Source organism: Chiloscyllium plagiosum, unplaced genomic scaffold (genome assembly GCF_037043375.1).
Source record: "Chiloscyllium plagiosum isolate Xiang-an unplaced genomic scaffold, Cpla_swu_hap1 HiC_scaffold_2, whole genome shotgun sequence".
NCBI lineage: Eukaryota > Metazoa > Chordata > Chondrichthyes > Orectolobiformes > Hemiscylliidae > Chiloscyllium > Chiloscyllium plagiosum.
The window spans coordinates 100,514,292-100,541,110 of NW_028270140.1; the positions used below are offsets into that span (position 1 = coordinate 100,514,292).

The 26,819-nt window shown below is 38.9% G+C and overlaps 1 protein-coding gene across 4 annotated transcripts in view; it reads left to right on the forward strand.

The window, feature by feature from the left end:
- LOC122559763 (endoplasmic reticulum aminopeptidase 1) overlaps positions 1–26,819 on the forward strand; it is an 80,108-nt gene that overhangs the window by 49,511 nt on the left and 3,778 nt on the right. For all 4 annotated transcript variants that reach the window (XM_087999032.1, XM_087999024.1, XM_087999038.1 and 1 more), the window contains 7 exons: positions 705–784; positions 3,353–3,536; positions 4,874–5,030; positions 11,191–11,375; positions 14,379–14,540; positions 17,269–17,409; positions 26,430–26,511. In XM_087999032.1, coding sequence (XP_087855158.1) covers positions 705–784; positions 3,353–3,536; positions 4,874–5,030; positions 11,191–11,375; positions 14,379–14,540; positions 17,269–17,409; positions 26,430–26,511 — 991 coding nt within the window. The remainder of the gene's footprint in view (positions 1–704; positions 785–3,352; positions 3,537–4,873; positions 5,031–11,190; positions 11,376–14,378; positions 14,541–17,268; positions 17,410–26,429; positions 26,512–26,819) is intronic.

Genomic DNA, 26,819 nt, shown 5'->3' on the forward strand with positions numbered 1-26,819 from the left:
ACATTATGTTTGCATCACTTGTCTTTCTCTTGCTCCCTGATAACGTCACTACATTTGTCTAGTTAGGTACCTCTGATGTTGTGGGTTCCCGTGTAGTCTTTTGACATCTGGGCTCAAATCAAAATCAGATCAATGGGATAATTGGTTTCAGTGTTCTTTATGAAATTAGTTTCTGCAAACTGAATTTCGAGTCGGTGCCGCTATTAGAAGTTGGCAATCACCATCATCAGTAAAACGTCATCTTAATGAGATAAGAAATTCTTCTGTCCTTTAAAAGAACCTGCTTAGATATGTTATGATACAGCACCAGAGCGACTGGGACTTGAACCTGGATCTTCTTGCCCAGAGGCAGGGATATTATCAATACATCATTGGACGTCCACGTACTGCTTTATATTTGCGTCGGTACTAGACCATCTAGAATGCACTGCTGATGTGCTCCAAGCAAGAACTATATGAGAATGTCATATCTGCATTCAGCACTTTTAAACCACTGAGACATATGACCAGACTGTTCACTGGTTGAGTAATTTTTTTATGGTCTGAGTGAGTTGGACTTATCCTGTAATTATTTCTTGGAAGTGTTTGACACCAATACTGGTACAAAGTGGAGAAATATTTTATTCCACACCTTTGATAGACATAATCTAAGTTTGTAAATACTTAATGTCCTGTAAAGAAATCTTACTGTCTTTGTTTTATAGTTATCTGTGGCAGATTCCACTGACTTATATTACAAGCCATTCCAAAACTGTCCAGAGGCACTTGATGAGAACAAAAAATGGTAAATAACATTCATTATATTTTTCTGTAATTTAAGATTCTTGACAATTTAATACCACCTTAGAGATCTGGTAAGGTGATGAACCAATGTTCTGGTGTGTTCACTAAACACCTTCTTTGAAAATGACATGAAAATATTCTGTAAATATTAAGAATGACAAAAGCTATAATTGTTTTTCTCTTAGTTGTCTTTTCCCCATCTCCTACTACAATTTCTTCTCTCATCTTATTGACTTATCGTTGAGCATGTATCCAGGTTCTGCATCCTGGCCTATCCTGGACAAATGGCCAGTCTTCATTTGTGGACCAAAACAGAGTGGCTGTAGGGTATTCTACAATATAGTGCAAATTGTGGAATAGATTTACTTTTGCATGTACTCTAAGGAAGGACCACAAGATACTGGCCTGTGTTGGAACATTTTTCTGATCTCTAGCACAAGGGTCTTGTGGCACAGTGACCTTGCCTTGGAGCCAGCAATCCTGGTTCAAGTCTTATCTGTCCTGGAATGTATCACAGCATATCCAAACTATTGATTAAATAACTAAGTCATGCAAAGGAAAAAAAGCTGGGTTGATATCCCCAGAAGCTTATTGTTGTTACTTTATGCACAGTACTCAAGAAATGTAAATGCAGAATAATTTCCATAACAAAAGATATAATCTTATCATTGCTAAATAAGTATGGACATTATAAAATTAAAAAAAAGCTGGGTTCAATCTCCTGGTGGGAATTGCTTGTAATTCATTGAATGTTTAAAGAGTGAAATGGGAGTTTTGATGGCAGTTTACATAAAAAAGCTATGTTGAGAGGCTCTTGTCAGGCAGTAATAGGCACCCTGCCAAGGACCTGGGAAGCTTGTATTCAAGTTCTTTTTGCTCCAGAAGTATGTAATAACATCTCAGAACAGGTTGATTACAAAATTTGAAAAACAAAATTGGATTTTGAGGGTCATCTGGTGCAGTGGTAGGGTCCCTGCTTCTGCGTTAAAATTCCATCTTCTCTGATTGTGTGTATTTTTTTTAAGAAAACAGAACTAGGCCGTTTAAAATTTTTGAAAAAGGTGAGTTCTTTGCCCCTGTTGAGTAGTGTTTGTGATAATTAGTCATTGGGTATTTTTATTAATATGGTGTTGGTTTAAGATGTTGAACTAACTGGCTATAGCCTGCTGCTTTCAGAAAGGTAAGGACATTCTGCACTGAAGGGTGAAAATTCATACTATGTTTTCCCGCCCCATCAGCATGAGTTTCGGGGGCAAATCCATCCCCTCTCTGAGGGCATGTCACACATCAATTTATTGGCTAGCGGGCTGTTAAATGGATCATTTTATTCAGAGGGTTTGAGTTCTGCCAGCTAATTAAATGACCGGCAGCTCTCTCTTCCCAGCAGCACTACCAGAAGCAGTAGTAACTGCTGTGCATTGCAGATTGTTAATGCTGGGTGAAATTATATATAGCCAGGCTGGTAGATCCTGGTGATGTTGGTAGAGCCTCATCAATCATTGGCCAGTGCACAGATATTAAAAGAGCAATGTGAAAAGGGTCTTTGCTCACAACTCCAGTAATGCCGTTCACAGGACATAATGTAGGCAGAACATCTCTTTGCAGGGAGGCACAGTGACTCAGTGGTTAGCACTGTGGCATCAGTGTGTCAGGGATTCGATTCCACCTCAGGCGACTGTCTGTGTGCAGTTTGCACATTCTGTCCGTGTCTGCGTGGGTTTCCACCAGGTGCTCTGTTTTCTTCCCCTAGTCCAAAGATGTGCAGGCTAGGTGGATTGGTCATGCTAAAAAAAAAGTCCATAGTGTTCAGGTGGATTAGCCATGGTAATTGTGGAGTTCCAGGGATAGGGTAGTGGGCTGGATCTGGGTGGGATGCTTTTCAGAGGGTTGGTGTGGGCTTGATGGGCTGAATGACCTCCTTCCATAGTGTAGGGATTCCATGATCTGTGTTACTAAAGCAAGTGTAACTGCAATAATTCTGATGCTGAAACTTTCAACCTCCTCAAACATGCAGTTAGTAGCCTGGAGGCTGGGCTAAATCTGGTTGTGGACTTTCGCTCAGCAATTGATGTGTGATGATCTAGACCAGACTGCGAAAAAAAAACTGCAAATGATTCATTTCCGCCATGTTAGGGGCCAGTTGGATAAGTGTTTAAAAGTTATCCATGATGATGTCACTGGCTATCAAATACCCAGTTGGCTTTGTCATCCTTTCTCTTCTCCAGCAGTGAGGCCAGTACGTAAGGAGTATGAATGTCCATTACTGGCACTTACTCTAAGCCTGGATACTTCAGTGAGACTACGGGCGGAGGAATTTTTGCTCCAGTGTGTTTAGTACAATTTGAAATGATTTGTCCTTTGTCTTTGCAAAGGGAAAAGGACTGTGCTCTATATATACCTAGTGATTTCTTTTGTAAAAACTAGATTAAAAAATAACAGCTAATGATGTTTTTAATGTGGCCTATGGAGGCTTACAAAAATGATTGTGTATCTTAAATGTGCCTCTGGCCCAATGTGTCAGCTGACTTATTCTGTGAGCAGGTCTTGATTTGATTTCTCCTCCACTCAGATGTTATCACTCTTTTGGAGGAAGTGAATTGGATAAAGTTCAATGTGGATATGAATGGTTATTACATTGTTCATTATGAGAATGATGGTTGGGATGCATTAATCAAACTACTGAGAGAAAATCACACTGTCCTCAGCAGCAATGACCGAGCCAGCCTGATTAATAATGCCTTCCAGCTTGTGAGGTAAAGAATGTAATTGCTTTTCACTTTGTCTGGATACACAAGAAAGAGTTTTGTAGCGTTTAGAGGCAAACATCCTGGTTCATAAAGCTAATATTACAGTGTCAAATTTCCAATATTATATGCAGTTAAAATGATCACTGTAGTTAGGTAGTGAAGAAAAATAGGTTAATGTTGGGTACGATTGGGATTACTGCTAATGTGGAGCATAAACACCAACCTTCGGGGTCCTGTGACCTGTTCCTGTTGTATAATTTCTATGAATTTTAATAATATATCTGAATATGTTTTAAGAATGTTTTTGGATATTTCTTTCATGAAGTCCCTTCTTTTTCTCTGGACAGTAACTTACATTGAGATAACTCAAGGTTTTGCTGCAGTGGTCATCATACACATTTTCAATCATGGCTCAGGTTGATTTATCCCATCTTTAGCGTGAGAATATAAAGGTCAGGTGCATAAACAGACTGCTTCACTGGCACTCGGGGCAGCACATTGGCTCAGTGGTTAGCACTGCTGCCTCACAGTGCCAGGGACCCGGGTTTGATTCCAGCCTTGGGCGACTGTCTGTGTGAAGTTTGCACATTGTCCCTATCCCTGTTTCCTACGGGAGCTCCGGTTTCCTCCCACAGTCCAAGGATGTGCAGGTCAGGTGAATTGGCCATGTTAAATTGTCCATAGTGTTAGGTGTATTAGTCAGAGGGAAATGGGTCTGGGTGGGTTACTCTTCAGAGGCTCGGTGTGGACTTGTTGGGCCAAAGGGCCTGTTTCCACACTGTAGGGAATCTAATTTCAAAAAAGATACCAAGGATTGAATCCTTGGCTGCATTGTGTCAGTAACACACAAATAAGAATTATACTCAATTATATTCAACATAGCAATCCTGTAACCTGGAACTCTAGATTATTGGGCTAAAACATTGTGAAATATTCCCTGGTGGCTCAGTAGGTAAATATTGTGTGATATGACACTGAGTGAATGCAACCAGAAGGTACCAAGTTAATATTATGAATGAACAAAAAGCAACATACTGCAAATACTGAAATTTGAAACAAAAGAAAATACTCAGCATGTTGGACATGAAGAGTGATACAAACTTGGTGCAGGGCTAACATTTTAAAAAGGTTATTCTTGTTGTTTGACCGACTCATGAAGTTTAATAATACTACACTTGTATTGCGTACCCAGTATTTGTAGTCTTGTGTACTGAAATAATAGTGCTGTCTATCAAACCTAATAAATAATTGTTTAGGTAAGCCATACATTATTGTACTTTGACTCACATTTCGTTGGAATGGCTATCACAACACCATAACTGATTAGTTTTTTTGTCAATTAGTATAGAAAAACTGCCTCTTGACAAAGCCCTGAATTTGACACTTTATCTGAAAAACGAAATCAGTACCATGCCAGTCTTCCAAGGCATGAATGAGCTCGTACCCATTTACAAGCTTATGGAAAAGAGAGAAATGGTGGAAGTTGAAAATCAAATGAAGGTAAGATTTATTACAGTGACATATAGTTCTGTTTAATGTGGCACCAACTGACAGGAAAGCTTAACTTTGAAATCATGTTTCTTTCCCTTGCACAATGTGGTGATGATGCTTGTGGACACCATATGGGGTTGGTCAGTTAAATCTTTTGATGGTCTGCATGGTCTGTTTTGTTTTTATTTATAACACTGAGAGCTAATGTTTCCTAAACATTGAGGAAAGTAAAGAGGTAAGGAGGACCAGACCCATGAGGTAAATACATTTGTAGCACTGTTCCAGCTCGCTCAAGTTGCCATTTACATTCACAATGTAAAATGAACTGTTCTTAATTTCAACAAGATGTCCAAGATGCTCTTCCTTCAGATTTCCAATCTGGAAATTTCTGACTGCTATCCTACTGCTCACATTTTTGCTGCTATGAAAAAAAGAAAATATCATATTCTTACATAGTACTAGAAAATCCAGCCACCAGTCTCCCATGCATCCACAAATCAGTTTCAGATCATTGTAGTTAAATACTACTGATGATGTTAATGTGAAGTCAGGTACTCCTTCAAGCCAATATCTGCTTCTTGGATGAAATAGGATTTTACAGGTTACAGCAGCAGTGATTGTAATGAGGTCAGACAGGTGGACCACATTGAATATGGGATCCCTGATTGGGGCTGTAAATCTGGTCTAATCAGGGAGTCCTGGCTGACAGATATAATTAGGCATGTTGGAGATTCTGTTCATTCTGAGAGCTTGCTCTGAGAGAGCTGGATCAGTTTCAAGGACTCTTCCCGTGTAAATAAAGGGTGATTTGGTGATGAGACACTGGCCTCTGGAGTTATTTCAACAGCCAGAAAAAAAGAAACACTGCACAATAGTTATCCTGGCAAAGAAAAAAGCCAAACACCTTTAAAACCCACTGTGTGGCCCTGATAAACCACGTAAAGCAATTGTGATGGTAGGGTATCGATTAAATTCTTCCAATCAGTTTCCTCAACTTACACTCCAAATTTGCACCATTAAATTCATAGTAGTCGATCATCTATAACCTTAGATGACCAATCACTGTCTAGTTGCATAATATGAGTTTAATCAGATAACTAAGATTGACAATTAATAGTTTCTGCTGTATCTCCATATCAACCATGGTGCAACCAAAAAATTTCCTCTTCTCATGCGAAATAAATTGATGTTTGATTTCTAAATTCAATTTCTTAAATACAAGTTCTGATGACAAAAGGTTTGGACTTTGTGTCTCTTTTTAGCAAAGTTTTCCTTCAAAAGTAATGTGTTTAAAAGGTAGGACAACTCTACCCAGGCTTCCACTTGTAATAAGATAAATTAGGAAGTGCATGGTGGAACATACATGGCAGATTTATCCCACCAGAATTCTATCCAGCTTGTGCCTCTGCACGGTTTTCTCAGAGAATGAAGACCAGTGACATAGCTAGCAGGTTTAAGATGGAAATAATGGATTTTTCTCTTTAAACTGGAATGGCTAATGGTGGTTTTTAAAAGTTTTGGAATAGAAGTTTTCATTTTGCATCTGGTGCTCTTTGTTAACTTTGTAAACATTGCTTGCTTGAGGGGCTGATTTGAACAATTGCTGGGAGTACGTAAGTAGCGACAAGAGGACAATTTATCAGGAAGGTTAAATCAGGCAAAAAATTAAGGTTGAAAACCTAATTTCAGACAGGCTCAGCTGTCAACTCATTATTAACATGGATGAAGACTGAATGGGGATGAGCTAAAGGTGACAGAGAATTTCCACTTGAGATTAGATTAGATTAGATTACTTTACTTTACAGTGTGGAAACAGGCCCTTCGGCCCAACACTGCCCCGCCGAAGTGCAAACCACCCATACCCCTACATTTACCCCTTACCTAACACTACGGGCAATTTAGCATGGCCAATTCACCTGACCTGCACATCTTTCGACTGTGGGAGGAAACCGGAGCACCCGGAGGAAACCCATGCAGACACGGGAAGAATGTGCAAACTCCACACAGTCAGTCGCCTGAGGCGGGAATTGAACCCGGGTCTCAGGCGCTGTGAGGCAGCAGTGCTAACCACTTTTTTGTTAGAAAATATATCCTGCATACCCAAACATTAGGACATGGTTCTCACTTTCGATCAATATTTTAAATAAATTTTCTGCCTGTTTGAAGTTGTTGCTTCCAATGTCACTTTCATTCAGCATAAAAGTATAAAGTGGATGGAATTTCAGTCAAATAAAATTGCTACACATTTTTCACCATGGAGTACTTAATTTACTTCTTACTACAATTAGAAGCCTGAAATAGTTGTCATCCATTTTACTTCCATGAGGCTCATTCATATGCAATTCCTCTGTTGACATAGTCTTTACTGATGTATTATGACTTGGGTTTTGAGTATTTTGAAGTGGCAAGATATTTGTATCATCAATAGCCACAGCTGAGGTGCCAGAAGACTGGAGATTGGCTACTGTGGTGCCACTATTTGAGAAAGGTGGGTAAGGAAAAGCCAGGGAACAATCGAGCAGTGAGCCTGACTTCAGTGGTGGGCAAGTTGTTGGAGGGAATCTTGAGGGATAGGATTTGTATGTATTTGGAAAGTAAAGGGCTGATTAGGGATAATCAACATGGTTTTGTGTGTGGGAAATTGTGCCTCACTAATTTGATTGAGTTTTTTTGAGTAGTAGCGAACAGGATTGATGAGGGCAGAGCGGTGGATGTGATCTATATGGACTTCATGATTTGGAGGTGCTGGTGTTGGACTAGGGTGGGGCAAGTTAAAAATCATACATCACCATGTTATAGTCCAATGGGTTTATTTGGAAGCACTAACTTTTGAAGTGCTGCTTCTTTATCAGGTGGTTGTGGAGCAGAATCATAAGACACAGAATTCATAGCAACAGGATTGCAGTATCATGGAATATATTAAACAAGTTTAGCATGAGTCTTTCATCTTTTAGAATGATCATGTTAGTTTTGATTCCTTCATATGTAGATTCCAGAACTTTTTTAAAGTTACATTCTCAAGATAGTTTTAACAATAGGTGCCATCTCAGCTCAGATAATGCATTGAAGGTGTGAGATTAAAGTCAGTATGTGTTCCAATGTTAGGTCAGACTGATTCTATTTCTAAAGTGGGATTTATAGAATCTTACATGGTTTTATGCAGTTTTTGAGCAAAATAAAATGTAATCCTGCAAGGACAAATTCACCCCACAAACTTGAATGTGTGTGCATGCAGGGGAAACTGAGTGAGTGTGTGCATGTGGATGTGTGTGTGGGGGTGTGAGTGTCTGTGAGAGAGTATATGTACGCGTGTGAGTGTAATGGGGTATAAGTCTGTGAGAGGGTGTGTGGGTGTAAGTGTGGGGGGTGTATGTGTTAGCATATGAAAGCTTGTGAATGAGAGAGATGCGTGAGTGTGTGGATCTGTAGGAGTGTGTGTATGTGTGCGCGCTTGTGTGAATGTGTGTGTGAGAGAGTGTATAGTTCATTGGGGTCACTTGTAGTGTGACATGAACCCAAGGTCCCGCTTGAGGCCATCCCCATGGGTACTGCTTGGCCACTTTGCAGTGTTGCCTATCCTGAAGTCCGCCTTGGGGGATGGCCACCCGAAGTTCCGAGGCCAAATGTCCTGGAACAATGAAGTGTTCCCCAACTGGGAGGGAACACTCCTGTCGGGTGATTGTCGTGCGGTGTCCACTCATTCATTGTCGGAGCGTCTGCTCGGTATCGCCAATGGACTTCAGTAAGGTGAGTGACAAGGTTCTCATGGTAGACTGGTTAGCAAGGTTAGATCTCATGCAATAAAGGGAAAACTAACTATTTGGATACAGGTAGAAGACAGAAGGTGATCGTGGAGAATTGCTTTTCAGACTGGAGGCCTGTGACCACCGATGTGACCACAAAGATGCATGCTGGGTTCACTGCTTTTCATCATTTATACAAATAATTTGGATGTTAACATAGGAGGTATAGTCAGTAAGTTTACAGATGACACCAAAATTGCAGGTGTAGCGGACAGTGAAGAAGATCACCTCAGAATACAAAGGGTTCTTGATCAGGTGTGCCAGTGGGCTGAGGGGTGACAGATGGAGTTTAATTCAGATAAATGCGAGGTGCTGCATTTTGGGAAAGCAAATCTTAGCAGGACTTATCCACTTAATGGTAAGGTCCTGGGGAGTGTTGCTGAACAAAGAGACCTTGGAGTGCAGGTCCTTGAAAGTGGAGTCACAGGTAGATAGGATAGTGAAGATGGCATTTGGTATGCTTTCCTTTATGGTCAGAGCATTGAGCATAGGAGTTAGAAGGTCATGTTGCAGCCATACAGGACATAGGTTAGGCCAGTATTAGAACATTGTGTGCAGTTCCAGTCTGTCTGCTTAGGAAGCATGTTGTGAAACTGGAAAGGGTTCAGGAAAGATTTACAAAGATGTTGCTAGGGTTGGAGGGTTTGAGCTGAAGGGAGAGGCTGAATAGGCTGGGGCTATTTTCCTTGGAGCATTGAAGGCTGAGGAGTCACCCTGTAGAGGTTTATAAAATCATGAAGGGTATGGATAGGGTAAACAGACAAAGTCTTTTCCCCAGGTTTAGGGAATCCAAACCAAGAGGGCGTAGGTTTTAAGGTGAGAGGGGGAAGATTTAAAAGGGACCTAGGAGCTGCATTTTCATGCAGAGGGTGGAGCATGTATGAAATGAGTTGCCAGAGGAAGTGATGGAGGCTGGAACAATTGCAACATTTAAAAGGCATCTGGAAAGGTATATAAATAGGAAGGGTTTAGAGGGATATGGCCAAATGCTGGCAAATGGGACTAGATTGATTTAGGATATCTGGTCGGCATGGACAAGTTGGACAGAAGGGTCTGTTGCCATGCTGTATATCTCTGTGACTCCAAGTTAATACAGGTTAGGTTTTTGCATATTGATTACCTCTGCTGGTCATGTGCACTATTAACATCAATTGCTGTTCTTGTGGTGACTGGAAGTGGAGCTAGAGAATTGATCTCCAGTTTTCCCCTCCAGTTAAATAGATCTAAGCCCTAGAGAACTCATTTCCCACCACCTCCCTGAAATTCTACTCGTTAACAAGGAATAATTGGGTTAAAGGTAGTTAAACTTGCTGAAACCAAACCAGCAATTGTAAATAATGTCTATGCAAATTCACCATTAACATATAATAAATGCTGTACTGGATTATCATATGAGAAAGCATGTAAAGATAGCACAAACTAATTTTTTCAAAATACCTTGATTAAGGTGTGGGTTTTCCTCATTCTAAGTGTACATCAGGTCATTTTATATCACTCCACAGAAGCAATGTTTCAAAATTGTGGGTTTTTTTGTTCCTAGGATGTTGGTATTACTGCTTAAGCCAACATTTATTCCTAGTTGCCCAGACGGCATTTAAGAGGCAATGTTATAGGTTTAGAATCATATATAGACCAGTCCAGGTAAGGATAGTAGAGTTCCTTCCAAAACGTTAGTAAATCAGATAAAGTTTTGCAACAATCGATAGTGGTTCTACAGTTGCCATTGCACTAGCTTTTTACTGAATTTAGAATTCTCCATCTGTGAAGATGAAATTTCATGCTGAACATTCTGGATTCTAGTCCAGCGACATTGCCACTGTCCTCTCCTGTTTATATCATGTAACATGTGACATTCCATTATTTCTCCTCTTACTAAGTATTCATTGCTAGATGGGCTGGGAGGGAACTAGGGATTTCAACCACAAACCATGCATTTTCATCTCAAAATAGCTGGACCATTGGCAGATAGTGTAGTGCAGACTGTGGGCAATTGTTTATATGCCAGATTCAGTTTTCAGACAAGTCCACAAATGGATAACCAACATACCTATTTTCACTTTTACTGATATCATGCTTGTGAACGGTCACTTGTCTAGAGACAGCAAGTCAGTGAGAAATTCACTCTTTTCACTTTGAAACTGAGCTTATAATATTTTGATCCAGAGTGATGAATGTTCTTCACTGTGGGGCCTCTGTGGAATGTGATTGGATGAACTCTTGTACCAAGTCCAGAAGCTGCTTTATGCCATGAATGTTCCACAGTGTCGCAATCCTTTTCGTTTCTTCCACTGCACTGTTGGCAGAGTGATTTGTTCTATCTAGAACGCAAACAATCAACAGAAGTTTCCTGTTTTCGTTTTCTCCAGGCATACATAGTCAACTTATTTAAGAACCTGATAGACCAGCAGTCATGGAGTGATGATGGCTCTGTCTCAGAACAGTTGCTGCGCAGTTCATTGCTGCTGTTTGCCTGCCTTCGCAAGTACCAGCCCTGCGTTGACAAAGCAGAGGAATACTTCAGGAAATGGATGGATTCCAATGGTACATTGAGGTTGGTACTCGGTAGTAATTTGTTCCTCTGTTCGTGGTTAAAACTATGATAAGGAGTAGATCATACGGCCTTTTGAGTCTGCTCAACCATTCAATAAATCATTGCTGACTTGATGATAACCTCAAATCCCCATTTATCACTCAGAGACTCCCTCTCTTTTGCTGGTTTAAAAAAAACACAGAATCTGAAATACTAACAAGTTAATCATTAAAACCCTGCATGTACACAGACCAAAACCCATACTCCACAAGTTAAAATCCATACTCCAAAATAAATGATATTAATATATGTATAAATCACATACTTTACATCACACATATTGTACTCCATTTGCCAGATCTTTGGCTACTCATAAATCTTTTGATACCTTCTTGTAGTCTCCTGTAATATAACATAAACATCCTACCTATTTTGTGTCATAGGCAAATTTCACAACAACACTTCCGTCCTTTCATTCAAGTCATTTAGGTAATTGCAAGCATTTAACGTCCCAGCAATGACCTCTGTAGCATACCACTCCTTACAACTTGCCAACCAGACAATGATCCATTTATACCTACTATCTGCTTCTTGTTGGCTAGCCAATCTCCAATCCATGTTACCCTCTGCACCATTAGCTTTTATTTTCCTCTGTAAGCTTTGATTAGCAGTTTATCAAGTATCCTTTGGAATTCTAATTACAGTATATCCAAGGGTCTCCCTTTATCAAAGCATGTTATTTTCACAAATAACTCCAATAGTTGATTAAATTTGATTTCCCTTTCATTAGACTATGTTGTCAGTAATTATCTTGAACTTTCTAAGTGCCCTGTAATAACATCATTAATAATAGTTTCTAACATTTTCCTTACGACAGATGTTCAGCTAAACTGACCTACAGTTTCTTAGTTTCTATCTTTCTCTTTTTGAACAAAGGAATTACAATAACATAATTGGACCTATAATCCAGAGGTTTGGATTATTAATTAAGGAAAGATGAGTTCAAATCCCACTTAGGTATTTTCAGAATTTGCAATCCATTTTGAAAAACAATTTGAAGGTAAAGTGCTAAAATAAATAAGAGTGGTTATGAAGCTATTGAATTGTCATAAAAAGCCTAGCTGGTTCATTTTTGTACCTTTTTTTTATCAGAAAAGAAACCTGTTAATCTTACTTGAATACTCTATGATTTGAGTCAAACAGAAAAGTGGTTGACTCTTGACCACTATTTGTGGTGAATCAGATGATTACTCAGTTGTTTAAAAAAGACTCAAAGAACTGCAGATGCTGAAAATTAGAAACAAAATCAGAAGTTGCTGGAAAACCTCTACAAGTCAGGCAGCATCTGTGGAGGGAAAGTAGAGTTAACATTTCAAGTCCAGTGACCCTTTTTCAGAACAATTCAGAAAATGTTCTGACGAAGGGTCACTGGACCTGGAACGTTAACCTCTACTTTCCCTCCACAGATGCTGCCAGACCTGTTACAATTTTCCATTATGAACAACTAGAAAATAGTACAAGGGTAAAACAGTGCACCAGTCAGTTCTCACACACGATATGACAAAGATGTACCTGGCTCATCTTCTTCCCCATTACTAATACCTGGGAAATGCTCTCAAAATTGAGAGATCTGTTCCTCTTACCTATTAAACAGCAGCTTGGCATAGTGATATTCTCGGGATTGTACATATCTTTCAAAAACTTTGATTCTTCTGCCATGTAGGGCCATGTCTGAGTCCCAAGGTTACGAATAGAAAATAAAGTCATTTTAATAACAGCTGCTTTAAGTTCTGTTGCTTGATCTTTTCCCAGTTTTTTCTCATGTGTAGTCCTATGTGCTGTAGGCCCCTAGTCAGCAGCTGTTTATTCTCACTCACAACTTTAAAGAGAATGAAGTAAGATAAGATTATGCATGTTGAAATGAATATTAAACATGAAAAAGGCATAAGAAGATATAGGTTTGGTTGTGGAAGTTTGGTGCATGAAGTTATTGTGAACCTGATTTCGACTCACTGACAGATTCACCTGGAATTAAGTTGATCAGGGTTCCCAGTGGACAATGAGATAAAATAATACTTGGATTTGCTCAAGTTGTACTGACTGATAATCTGAAGGATGGTCCAGTCAGCAGCATTTTGAAACCTTCCACAAGCATCATTTGAACTTGCTTTCAAGGAGAGAGGTTTAAGGGAACCCTTCAGATTGTTCAATTTCTCATGTAAAGCCTAGGAATGATGCTGATCTTGCAATTTAGGAAAAGCTTTCAGTCTTAGCAAAGTTTCTAACTTCACTTATGTTACCATCTGTAACTAATGTATTTTTTATCTAAGACCCTTGGTTTTAGCTCTTTATGACCACATTTGTACTAATTTTGAGCTTGGCTTTCTGAGTACTCTGTTCACATTTTTGATCTAGAGGTTTCCCCCCTTTTAATCTTTTTATTGGCACAATTTGAATTTCATCATTGGCTTAATTTAGCTCCTTGAAACTGCAGGAGTTTGTTTTTAAAATCATTATCAAAATTACTGACAACAGGAGCAAGGATTATTGTCCTCCTGTGATATGATTCCTTCCAGACCAAGATTCCACAGCAGAGCACCAAGTTCCCAATTGGTTACTGACATGTCCTGTTGAGACTTTTCTCCCCTTCCTTTCTCCATCATCAACCACTGACCCATCTAGCCAACTCCTACACACTTCCAAGGAGTTAGATAGGTCCTGTTCCAGTGATATTACTTTTCCTACGTTGCACCCTGGCTTTCACCCTAACCAGGCTCTGTCATCTACATCCATGCTAACACACTGTTACTTCAGTGAATGGAATGAGAATTGAAAAGGGATGTAACAGTGAGAGGTCTGTTCTGCAAAGTGGAATCCATATGGTGAAGGTGAAAAATTTAATAGTGAATTTATAGGCACCTTTATTGTCTGACAACCCAAATGTTTTAAACATGTTCTGTTTCTCTGTTTAAATTACAATAGAATTTAAGATTGACAAACAGTCTTCATCTCTTTTTATGGCAGCTTACCCTCAGATGTTACATTAGCAATTTTTGCAGTTGGAGCCCGGACTTCGGAGGGATGGGACTTCCTGTTTGAGAAGTACAGACACTCACTCTTTACCTCCGAGAAGAGCAAGATTAGATTAGCCCTGACAATCAGCAATAATACAGAGAAACTTCAATGGTAAATCATATTAAGCATATTGTTATTTCCCTAACTGGAGTCAGCTTACACTTGTATTTGTTGATCTAAAGTTGCATGGTGTAGCGAATAAGAATCAGACATTTTCTGTGCAAGCATTGCTACTGTGTCTACTTTATATGGTAATAGAAATCTTTAAATACACTGATATGCTTTTGTTTGTAGTTTGTCTTTTATTATTCTTACTCTTATAATTTCATTGGCACCCATAGTATCCCTTCAGTTTTGTTTCTCTCAGTATCATCTAGTGCTTTGCTGTTCACTCTTTCAATTTAACCATGAAAACGGAAAGCCCATTCTAATTAATTCATCGCATAGTTAATGAATAACATGACAAGGGAATCCAGATTGAGAGATTGAACAGCTACAGAATATGATATTTTTAGAAAGGCAGCAATTAAAAATGAGGAAGAGAAAATACCGAGAATACTGCAGTAACATTGCAGATTATATAAATGAGATTGTGTAAAATAGATAAATGAAATAAATAAGGTAAATGATTTGGTCATTTTTCAGGGAAAAAAGGACTAGTCCTTGCAGGACCATTGTATCAGTACACGAAGAAGAATATTCACCAAGCATACCACATTAATCCCTAAAATATTTCACCATAACTGCTTGTTGAGGAATTTATGTTGAGATTAATGATGCCTAAAATTGATTCATACATAAATCAAATCAGATTACAATAAAATATATACTTTGGCCTGTCATCCAGATTCACACAAAGTACTGAGTGAATTAACACTTGTTAATTATTGGAAAAACTGCTGTTTATTATTTACAAGTAATTACCTAAGAATCATTAATTTTAATATTTCAATATAGAGCTTAAAGGTTAGATTTCCTACAATATGGAAATAAGCCCTTCAGCCCCATACCAACCCTCCAAAGAGTAACCCACCCAGACCCCTAATACTATGGGCAATTTAGCATGGCCAACTCACCTAGCTAGCACATCTTTAGATTGTTGGAGTAAACCAGAGCAAACCCACACAGACACAAAGAGAATGTCTGTGTGAAGTTTGCACAATCACCTGAGTCAGGAATTAAACCCAGGTCCCTGTAGCTGTGAGGTAGCAGTGCTAACCATTGAGTCACCATGCCGTGGATGCCAATAATTATTAGACTAGGCTAATTGACATAAGAGATAACAAGATCAGTTTAGTTATATCACAGGAATGCAGTGTTAATTGACATTTTAATTACACTGCAAATGTAATTTACGCTTGAGATCAGTGTCTGAAATAGGTATAAACTAGTGAGCTAATTAATGATTAAACTCCATAGTTTACTGATGACTTAATAAGACTAGATAATCTATTGAAAAGTTAAGACCCTGGGAAATCATTTCCAGTTAGCAAGATGGGTGCAAATTATGCCTAAAATTGCACTTGTTTTACTGAATTGAATATTTTGCTTTTGTTTCCACTCAAATATCTTTGCATACCAATGAATCTGAAATCTTCTGTTAATCAATACAACTGGACAACATTTTAGTACATATCTTTTTTTATGCATTTAAAAAAATTCCTTGATTTTTTTAAGAGGCAGTTATATTAATACAGATGAAATTTGGTTCTTTATAAAAATCAGCATTTTTATAATTTTCTCAGTAAGTTATATTTTTTAACATTTAAGATTTTCCAAAAAGTGCCGATTAGTGCCTTCGTGCCTAAAGATCAGCTTATTTCTAGGAGTCTTCTTGAAGGCAACCAAGAACAATTAGTGAATGTCACTGTTGTAATTCATTTAACTGAATCCGCCAGATTTGTTGTCAGAGGCTGGTTTCTAATGCAATGGTTTTTAAAATAGTACAAGATTTTGCAGTAATGAAATTTCTGCTGAATGGAATTTACACTTGAAATTCATTAACCCTTTGCTCTAATTTTTGATTTTTGAACAAAATCACCTGGACAGTCTAACTCAAACCAGTAGAATTGATGCCGCTATATGGTCATGGGCAACATTGTTTCCAAAACCTGTATGTCCACATGAGATGATCTGGTTGTGTAATCTTATTTTTAGATGATGGATTGACCTCCTGAGATATTAGATAAGTGTCTATCGAGGAATTATTTGTTTCGCCTGGACTTGTTGGCTTGAATATGATCATCCTGTCTCCAGGAAACTTGTACATCTACACGAAGCATTTATTTTTAGGTTACAATTTAACTTAAAGATCTTAACTTCTGTAACCTTTTTATCTTTATGCCGGATATGGCCTTTATGTCAGATATGGCATGTCTGTTTTACAAAGTATCTGTCTACTTAGACTAAACATACTCCTTTTAAGGGTAGATTTTAACTTTGTCCAATTGTGTAAATCAGATTACAATGCACTGGCTGCTCACTTCAGATATCTCCTGAATTCTCTGCCACTGAAGCCTATGGATTCTGAGGAAATGGTGATTAGTGATTTGCTATGATCATTTTTACACTAATGCACAAAGTCTAAATTTGCTGCATAAATCTTTTATTATAAAGACTAGTGAAAACATTTAGAACTAACTTGAAGTTGAGTATTGAGAACATTTGTATCAAAAATGCAATCTTTAAAACACTGTATTGCAAAGAAACCTCATTCATTTTATGGACCTATCTCGCTGATCCCAGGTAAAGAGTTCAAGCTTTATGTTGTGCATCACATCTCCTAGCCTCATTGATAAATATATTCATTGGAAACTCGAATTTCTTGTCTTATAATCAGGCTAATGGACCAAAGTCTGCAAGGTGACACTGTCAAAACACAAGATCTGCCTTCCATTATTATATCCGTGAGCAAAAATCCAACAGGATACCATCTTGCTTGGGAATTCTTAAAGAAGAACTGGGACAAGCTAATAGAAAAGTTTGTATATATTATATTCGTTTCTAATAACAATTTGAATTGATTTCCATTTTGAGAATAATTAGGAAACTCTGCCCTGTTCATGACTTCGGGATGCTGGTGTTGGACTGTTTTGCTACTACGAGAATGAGTAATTTGCTGAGATGTTGTTTGCTTTTGCTTCTACAAAGCACAAGGTACTGCGTAGGCTTGATGTTTTTATTCTCTTTGTTAGGAGACATTGCAGCCTCTGTTCAGCATTTCCTGATAATGTGGCTTGCATTGGAAAGCGATTGAAATGGGGAATCCAACTTATTCTTCCTTTTGAAGTCGTGGTACTTGTTGATACTATAGTGCTCAGCATCTAAAGTCTCACAGGAAATTAATTGCCCCTACTAGCGATGCAGGGATATTGAATATCAGAGCAAGCTAATGGTTTGAGTCCAGATGATTCTTCATCAGCTCTGATGAAGAGTCATCTAGACTTGAAACATTAGCTTGCTTTCTCGCCATGGATGCTGTCTGATCAGCTGTGACCTCCAGCATTTGTTGTCTTCAGTCCTGTTTGTCAGTGCCTGCTGATACAATTTTCATGGTTAGGGATTCAAGCCTTCTGTCTCTTGCACCATGCCCAAGATGGAGCCAGAAGCAGGCTGATGCACAGTCAGCTAGATTAATGTCTTTATTTTCTAAGACACCAACCCAGTTTCAGCGATGAATGTGAGGCTCCTTAACCTTCACTTCATTAACCCCATTGCTGCTCGACCCCATACACTCCTCTCCACCTATTCATTCATTATCCACTATAAATAGAACTCACCAGTTATTTAATAACTTTGGGATATCTTTGAGAAGCTCACATGTGTCAAAATATATAAACAGTACATGAAAATCTATTTTAAAGAAACCATAATCCTTTTAACAGTTCATACTTCTGTCAAAGTGACTGTGCTCACATTTTACATGACAACTGCTTCAATAACCCTTGCTCAGTAGAGTTCTTTAATGGCTATGCTACTCAGCCAAGAATTCATGATGAGTTTCATTGAATGGCTGTGCTAACAAAGCCTCCAGGTTTGTAGACATTAAAGTCTTCAAACACAGCTAAAGGTTCAGTTCTCGTCAAAGATTTGAAATGGCCAAGCAGATGATTGAGCTGAACTTGAAGGACATCATGAAAGCAAAATGGCTATTCACATAATAGAATCTGAATGTCACTGTTGTGCAATGCGAGATAATGTCAAGATTATGTATTCTGATGCATCTGAAGTATGTTCTTTTTGCACAATATTGTTTAATGGTAATTTGAATTTTCAAAACAGCCCTCTTATCAATCACTGCAGGAAAAAGCCATGTACATCTTTGGATGCAACATTTCATTTAACATGTGAATTTGGATGCACCTTTTGAAATGATTTTCCATATGGTTTCTGCTTTCTAATCATATTTCTGCCTTGGTTCACAACAACTCTGAGCTACAGGATATTCATTTCCTTCTGAAGCCAACCAGACTCCTTCAACATTATGGAAGGTCTGAACTTAATGCTTCCACGGTTTTGCGACAGCTGGCTGTAGTCTCATGATCTGCTCCATTTCTGTGCCAATGAAATTTGATGGTGATAGTAATGGGAGTCAGACCGTGTGTAGCTACTTGTAGGAAAATCTGCATCAGAGAAGTAGGAGTTATTCAAAACTACATGAAGGTTAAGTGGGGGGGGGGGGGGGGGAAGGTGGAGGGGGGGAAGGTGGAGGGGGGGAGGTGGAGGGGGGGAGGTGGAGGGCGGAGGTGCAACAAGTCCAGAGAACCCTTGATGTTGAGAAATATACAGGATTAGATAAGAAAAATGCCATGTCTTTAAAAAGCAAAGAACCCCTTGAGGAATGTAGAAAGTCCATGGGGCAGGTCGTCACGGAGTAGTGTTCCGAAAGCTTGTGGTTTCAGATAAACCTGTTGGACTATAACCTGATGTCATGTGACTTCTGACTTTGTCCACCCCAGTTCAACACCGGCACCTCCACATCATTCATTTTTAAATCCTGACATGGTACCATTATTCAAGAAAGGTGATCGGGATAAAGCGGGCAATTATAGGCCTGACTCTAGCATCAGTAGTAGGGTCATTTATGGCAAAAATGCTGAGGGATGGAATTAATCACTGTTTGTAGAGAAAAGGATTAAATCAAGCATAGGCATGTCGGGCAGATTATGTCTTACAAATTTGATTGAGTTTTTTGAGAGGTTGACATAGAAAGTGTTTAGATGACATTAATGCAGTTGACATCTATGATAAGAGTAAGATTTTGACAAGGTGTCACATGGGATACTGGTCGGAAGGTAAAATCCAGGGTAGTTTAGCAAATTCCATTCAAAATTGACTCGTGGCGGGAGTCAGAAAGGTCTTTTGTGAAAGAGTGTCTTTTTGACTGAAAGCATGTGCCCAGTGGTGTATCACAGAGTTTTTAGTGCTGGACCAATTGCTGTTTGTTGTGTACATTAATGATCTAGTCACAAATGTTGGAGGTTTGAACAATAGGTTCGCAGATGACACAAAAATTGGTGTATGATAAAGAGTGAGGTGGAAAACCTTAATGTGATAGCTGGTCAGATGGGCAGCACCTTGGGAAATGAGTTTAATCCTGAAAAGTGAGAGATGATTCATTTTGAGATGACTAACAAGGCAAAGGAGTACACGATGAATGGTAGCCCCTGGGAAATACATGGGACCAGAAGGACCTTGATGTTCCTGTCCATTGACCTTTGAAAGTAACCAGGCATGTGAATAGTGCGGTTAAGAAAGCATATGAGATACTTATCTTTATTAGTTGAGACATTGAATACAATAACAGAATGATTATGATAGATCTGTGTAAATGTTAGTTAGGCCACAGTTGGATTACAGGGCACAGTTCTGCTCACTACACTGCAGGAAGGATGTGACTGCACAAGAGGGTACAGAGCAGATTCACCAGCATGTTGTCTAGGCTGAACATTTCTTTAAAAATGGAGAGGCTAGGTGCTTTTTCCTTGAAATTGAGAAAGTTGAGGGGACACTGATTTAAGGTGTATGAAGTTTATCAGGTGCATAGGTCAGGTAGATTAGGAGGAGATTTTTTCCCCTTGGACGGGTCAGTAACCAGGAGACATAACTTTAAACTTGAGGGGCTGAAGGTTAAGAAGGGATTTCAGAATAGTTTTCACCCAGAGAGTGATGAGGTATCTGGAATTCACTGCTTGAAAGGGTGGTAGAGGCAAAATCGTCATAATATGTAAGAGATTATTAATGAAACTAGAAAGACCATAGCATATGGGCCAAGTGCTGGGAAATGAGACTTGACTAGATGTGTATCTGATGACCAGCGGGATCATCATGGGCTGAAGGGGGTCATTCTATGCTATAATACTTTGTGACTCTGTAAACTTGGAATTGAAATCCTCCTGCCACCTGTAAAGCATACCCAGTACAATTTGGCCCCCATGTCAGGACAGGAAAATGTGGCAAAAAATTGAAAACTGACTCCAAAATATATTTCTGTGCAAATGATTTTAAAAAGACATGGAAAGCTAACAATTGTTGAGGTGCATGCTTTGAGGAACATGCTTTTTATTTGTACTTTGTTTTTGGTTTAAGTATCTCCTTTATTGTGTGCTACAGAATTGTACAGCAAATGACCAGGCCATTCTGTCCAAATAGTCAATGTCACTGATTATGCTCATGCAAGCCTCCACCCATCCTTCCTCATCTAACTCAATCAGCAGAGCTCTCTCTTTTCCTTTCTCACCCATGTTGATCTAATTTCCCTTTAGACGCAGTCATGCTGTTTACCATAATTATTCCCAGTGGTAGCAAGTTTCAGCAATAATAAGAATCCACCAGTAGAGAGTGTGTGGCATTTATTGATTGTGTTTGATGTTTATTTTAAATCAGTAGTCCTTTTTTTTTAGTTCAAAACAGCATTTAAATGTATTATTCAATGTTATAGTTTTTGTGATTTACATTGAAGTGTAGAAACAAAATTGTAAGGCTGCTGTGTTTATTTTCCAGCTGACTAAAATTTCATTCAGTTTGGTGGTATGACACATAGAGTCATAGAGATGTACAGCATGGAAACAGACCCTTCGGTCCAACCTGTCCATGCCGACCAGATATCCCAACCCAATCTAGTCCCACCCTCCAGCATCCAGCCCATATCCCTCCAAACCCTTCCTATCCATATACCCATCCAAATGCCTCTTAAATGTTGCAATTGTACCAGCCCCCACCACGTCTGGGACATATCTTTGTGCTCAAATTGTTTGACTTCAAAGAAATTATATTTTCATTGACCAGTACTTTTTAATCAATAAGAATTATGTTAATTTGATCATGACCCTAGTTGCTAAGGTAGGGCTTGGCTTCTTTCCAAAATCATTAAAGTCGAACCAGCTATACGAGTATGTGGGGTTGTCCCATTCTGAGTAATTGCTGATGGAAACCTGCAATCTGCCCCAGGTCTATCTGATTATGGATAATCAAGAAGGCTCTGCCAAAGGTGATGCAAGTATCATTTTCTCATACTAAAAAAGGGAATGCCCTGGAACAGAAAAATACAGTTCTTTAACCTCTCCTTTTGCAACTGAATGATGCAATTCTTTTCCAGGCCACTAGATGGCAATTCTGAAAGAATGGGGAGCAAGGAGAGAACTGGTAAACATTCTTCAAACGACAGAAAGACAACTGTTTGCTTGGACAGCCTCCTCCCCTCCACTTCTGTCACAGTTCAGGCTTTTACAAGAACTTTGTCTTATGTAAATTTCTGTAACCATAGTTATAGCACAGAAATAAGTCATTCAATCCTTTTGGCTGACTGAAAAACAAAAAGAATAACAAGTCACTCAAGTCTATTCCCACCTTGCAGCAACTGGTCCAGGGTATAGCACTTCAGGTACAGAGCCACAAACAAGATCTCCTGTAATCTAATTTTATTTTAATTATTGTAGTCCAGGTCTAACCAGTAACTCCATGGTTATTTTCTATTTACGCATTATGTCTTCAACCCAGAGAATTGAAAATATGGTGTGATTACAGAAATTTACACAGGGGAATGTAGCAAAGAAATAAGCCATTCATTTGTTTCGAGAGGGCTTTTGTGGCATAATGTCTCTACCTCTGACCCAGAAGACTTGGGTTCAGGTCCTACCTGCTCCAGACATGTGTAATAACATCTCTGAACACATTTATAGCTCGCTGGAGATTCAGGAGTACATTTGCCGTGAAACTCTTCATTGGAAGTCAATATCACATGTCCTCCTTAATCTGTCCCTGGGTTTTAGTGATTACTAATTTCCCTATCTGTTATCTTCAGGCACTCTAGTGCTGCAGGGTTTTTTTTTGCTGATAGGAAACCAGCTGCTTACATTTCAAAATGGTATCAAATGTGTTCAGTAAACATTGTCTGCAGGTATATTGTAAACTCAGTGCACGAAAAAGCACTTCAATTTCCTTGGTAGAGAACAGCCAGTATGTTTGAGTTTGTGGGCCAAAAGGGGAAAGCTTGCAAAGAGAAAAGTAAATGGAATGGGGAAAGAAGTGGGAAATGGTGAGAGTTTTTCTGTGAAGTAGGGGAGAGAAGTAGAAGGTAAAGATTGAATGAAAGGCAAGAGAAGAACTGTTTCTGTCTAAATTAGAACAGTGGTTGAAAGGGAGATGATGAAACTGATCTAGATTAGATTACTTAGTGTGGAAACAGGCCCTTCGGCCCAACAAGTCCACACAGACTCTCTGAAGAGCAACCCACCCAGACCCATTCCCCTACACCTAACACTACGGGCAATTCACCTAACCTGCACATCTTTGGACTGTGGGAGGAAACCAGAGCACCCGGAGGAAACCCACACAGACAGGGAGAATGTGCAAACTCCACACAGACAGTCGCCCGAGGCTGGAATTGAACTCAGGTCTCTGGCGCTGTGAGGCAGCAGTGCTAGCCACCGTGCCACTGCCAAAGAGGAAAACAAAACTGAAAGATTGTAGAATGACATGAGGAAAAAGGAAATGTGTAGCATGTTTAAATGGTAATAGGTATTCATAGTTCAAGAAAATATTGACAGCAAGAAAAGAAAAATAGCAAACAAAATTAACTCCTCATGATAATTATTGATTTTGTCCAATTCTTGTTATCTGATGGGGAGAAGAGGCAAATAGAATGAGATGGGTTCAAACATAGGCAATGCTGAGAAAGAAAAGATATGAGAGAGGGAGAGAAATACAAGTTCAGACATGGGATGAGAAGTGACAGAAAAGTGAAGTCCTGGAAAGCTAGCCAGCTAAGGTGCCTGAAGGATGAATTTAGACAAATACCCAAAAGAGCATGAGTTGGTGGAGTGGCTGTACCATGTTTCCATGAAGTTGGAACCATTTTGAAGATCCAGCATCATTAGCAGCTGGTATTGGATTGGCTTTCCTTATATAGCTCATTGTCTACCTCCTGCCTCCCAGACCAAAGTAGAGAGGGATTGAGCACAAGTTGGTAACAGGTCATTTTATGCAGTGACCACCTGCTGATCCTTTTTTAGAAAAGACTACCTGGCAAAGGTAGCCCATTTGCACTTCAAAATTGCAATGTTTATATTTATCCAGCTTCCCTTAAGTATGCAATGGATCTTATTTGCAGGTGTGTCTAAAACCTACAACCCATATGCCTAAGGAGTTGAGATCCTCTCCTTCTGATTTTCCTCTGCTGCTCAGTCAATGTTTGAAAGAAAAATGGTGAAACAGAAATTGACATTTGTCCCCATGGATTCATTGACATTAACAACTAGGAAAGAAATATGAATCTATGTGCTTCCCAAACCCTTCAATTTGTTGTAGCCCTGCTTGTTCTTTGCTGGAGTAAACTGAAATAATGGCACAGTCTCTCAGTCTCTCTCTGTATCTTCCACAGCTTCATATAATTATCCATATTTTCTTGGAAAATGTTTTATACCCCAACTACCACATGTGACAAAGCATTCTATGTTCTAATTTCATGTCTTTGACATTAAATTGTCCTAGGTTGTCCCTCGACTCTCATTGTGACAGTTTCAAATTGAGTTTCACTCATCACTCTTTTGAATGTTACTGGAACTAATTGCATTCAGACAAGTGGAGGGTATTGCTTCACTTTCCTGATTTGTGTCTTGTGGCTGATGAATAAGATTTGGGACATTCAGAGGTGAGAACTCCCAGCCTCTGACCTGCTCACTGTATTTATATGGCCCATTAAGTTTGGTTTTTCGGGAATGGTAGCCTCCAGCATATTGATAGTGACAGATTTAGCAATGGTAATGCCATTGAATATCAAATGGCAATAGTTTAATTCTCTCACTGGAAGTGGTCCCTTGCCTGGCACTTGGGTGGCATGAATGAGATCTGCCACTAATCAGACCAAGTCTATCCAGCTCTTGCTGTGTACAAACACAGACTGTTTCACTTGCTGAAAATGCTACTGAACAAGGGCAATTAGGGATGGACAACAAATGCTGACTTAGCAATTTCATGAATTAGTAAAATAAACATTGTGCAGTCATCGGCAAACATCTCACTTCTGACCTTATGGTGAGGGGAACCTCATAGTTGAAACAGCTAGAAGTGGTTGGACTAACGCTTTATTCTATCTTTTTATTTCCCCTTCATGTTTTGAAAACATCAAATAAACCATCCTTTCACCTAAAGTTCAAGGAATACAACTTCTAGTTCATCTAATCTCATAATGTAACAATTGGAGTCCATATATAATTCTGCTAGGTTGCACTTTGCAAAATGCCTTCTGTAAAATGGGGTGCACATAGTATTCCAGGTGTGGTATCTGAGCTGAATCATACCTATGCACTATCCCATTATATATAAAGGTCTTGTTCCATTTATCTTGATGATTTTCAGTACTTTTCATGTCATTTTAAGGTTTTATGTTCATGGACTCCTCTGTGTCTTCAGTGTTTCCAGCTGTCCACCATTTAGAGCATACTATCATCTGTCTTTTTTGGTGACTTGCCTATTTTGAAATCCATTTGTCAGAGTTTTGCCCATTTAATTAATCTATCAGTCACAAATCTTTTTATGATTTTATTTTTCCATTTACACTGCTTCTAATGCTTGGTATTTTTGTAAAATATCAGTATTAGGTTATTTGCAAACTAATCATTTATCTTTCTGTCTCCTCATCTAAGTTATTAACAAATCTGATTTAATATTTGAACCCTTAAAAACAAATTTTTGGGGCGCTATCCTGTGAATCAGCATACCTATCACTTGTCCTTATTCCTTTGTTTCTTGTGATTAAATCTAACTGGTTCATAACGTACCTTCAATTCCATCAGCTTCAACTTTAGCTAACAGTGGTATACAGCAATATACTGTACATAAAATAAGAAAGAGAGAAAAAAACATTGAGTTGAACCCCGATACTGTTGTGAAATTTTTTAGAAGGTATATTTAAAACTATTTTGTTTCTGAGCTTCAAACTTTTGTTCCAGTAAATTAAGTCTGAATGCCCCAGATTTGGCTTCACTGTCCTGTTAACTACCCTACATTCATAATGGCATTCCCCTTCTCCCTTTTGCTGGCCTGCCTTCCATGCTAGCAGAATGGCATTGACTGCATGTGTGGTGAGCACTAGTGTCGATTATCCAGATGTTCTGCCTAGAAGAGGAAATAGAATGCAATAATTCCAGAAAGATAATGAGTTCATCAGCATTTGGAAAGAGAAGAGGTGGTAATGTTTGTTTAGTAATCAACGGAACACACCTGGTGATAGAATGCAGCAGTGAGAAATCTAAAACTGACTGATATTGGCTCGAATTCAGGACCAGTCTCTCTTCGTAGGATGGTTTGTATTTTATGGATTCTGTAGTGGGGATAATTACAGCCTCAGCAAATTCAGAACCACAGGTAGTTTTGAATTAACTAAGATGTAAATTTTGGCTTGAAATTGTATTGTTATTTGTCTTGACCCTTGTGGACCCTTTTTCTTATTTTTGAACAGTGTAAACAATCTTGTCATTACTTATCTAAATTGTTCCTTAGGTTTGAACTTGGATCACCTTCGATTGCATATACTGTGACTGGCATTACATCTCAGTACTCAACACGGCTTCACCTTGAAGAGGTAGGTAACAAAAATTATCAGCTGTGTTACTTTATTAATGAACTTTATTATATCCTGATTTTGTAAAATGCAGATCGATATGAAGAAAAATGCAGAATTCAAGTTGGTTCCAATTTTTTTATGATTCTGACTCTCACTGTCTTCATGTGATTCTATTCAAATCACTTTTTAGTCTTTCTTATTTTTCACTCACTTGATTTCCTGAAGTTCTGTCCCTAGTTGTTGTACACCTCTACATAGATGATAGCAGATCTCCAGTAATTTACGTAAGGGTCATGGGGGAATTTTTTCTGTTTCTTCCTCACACT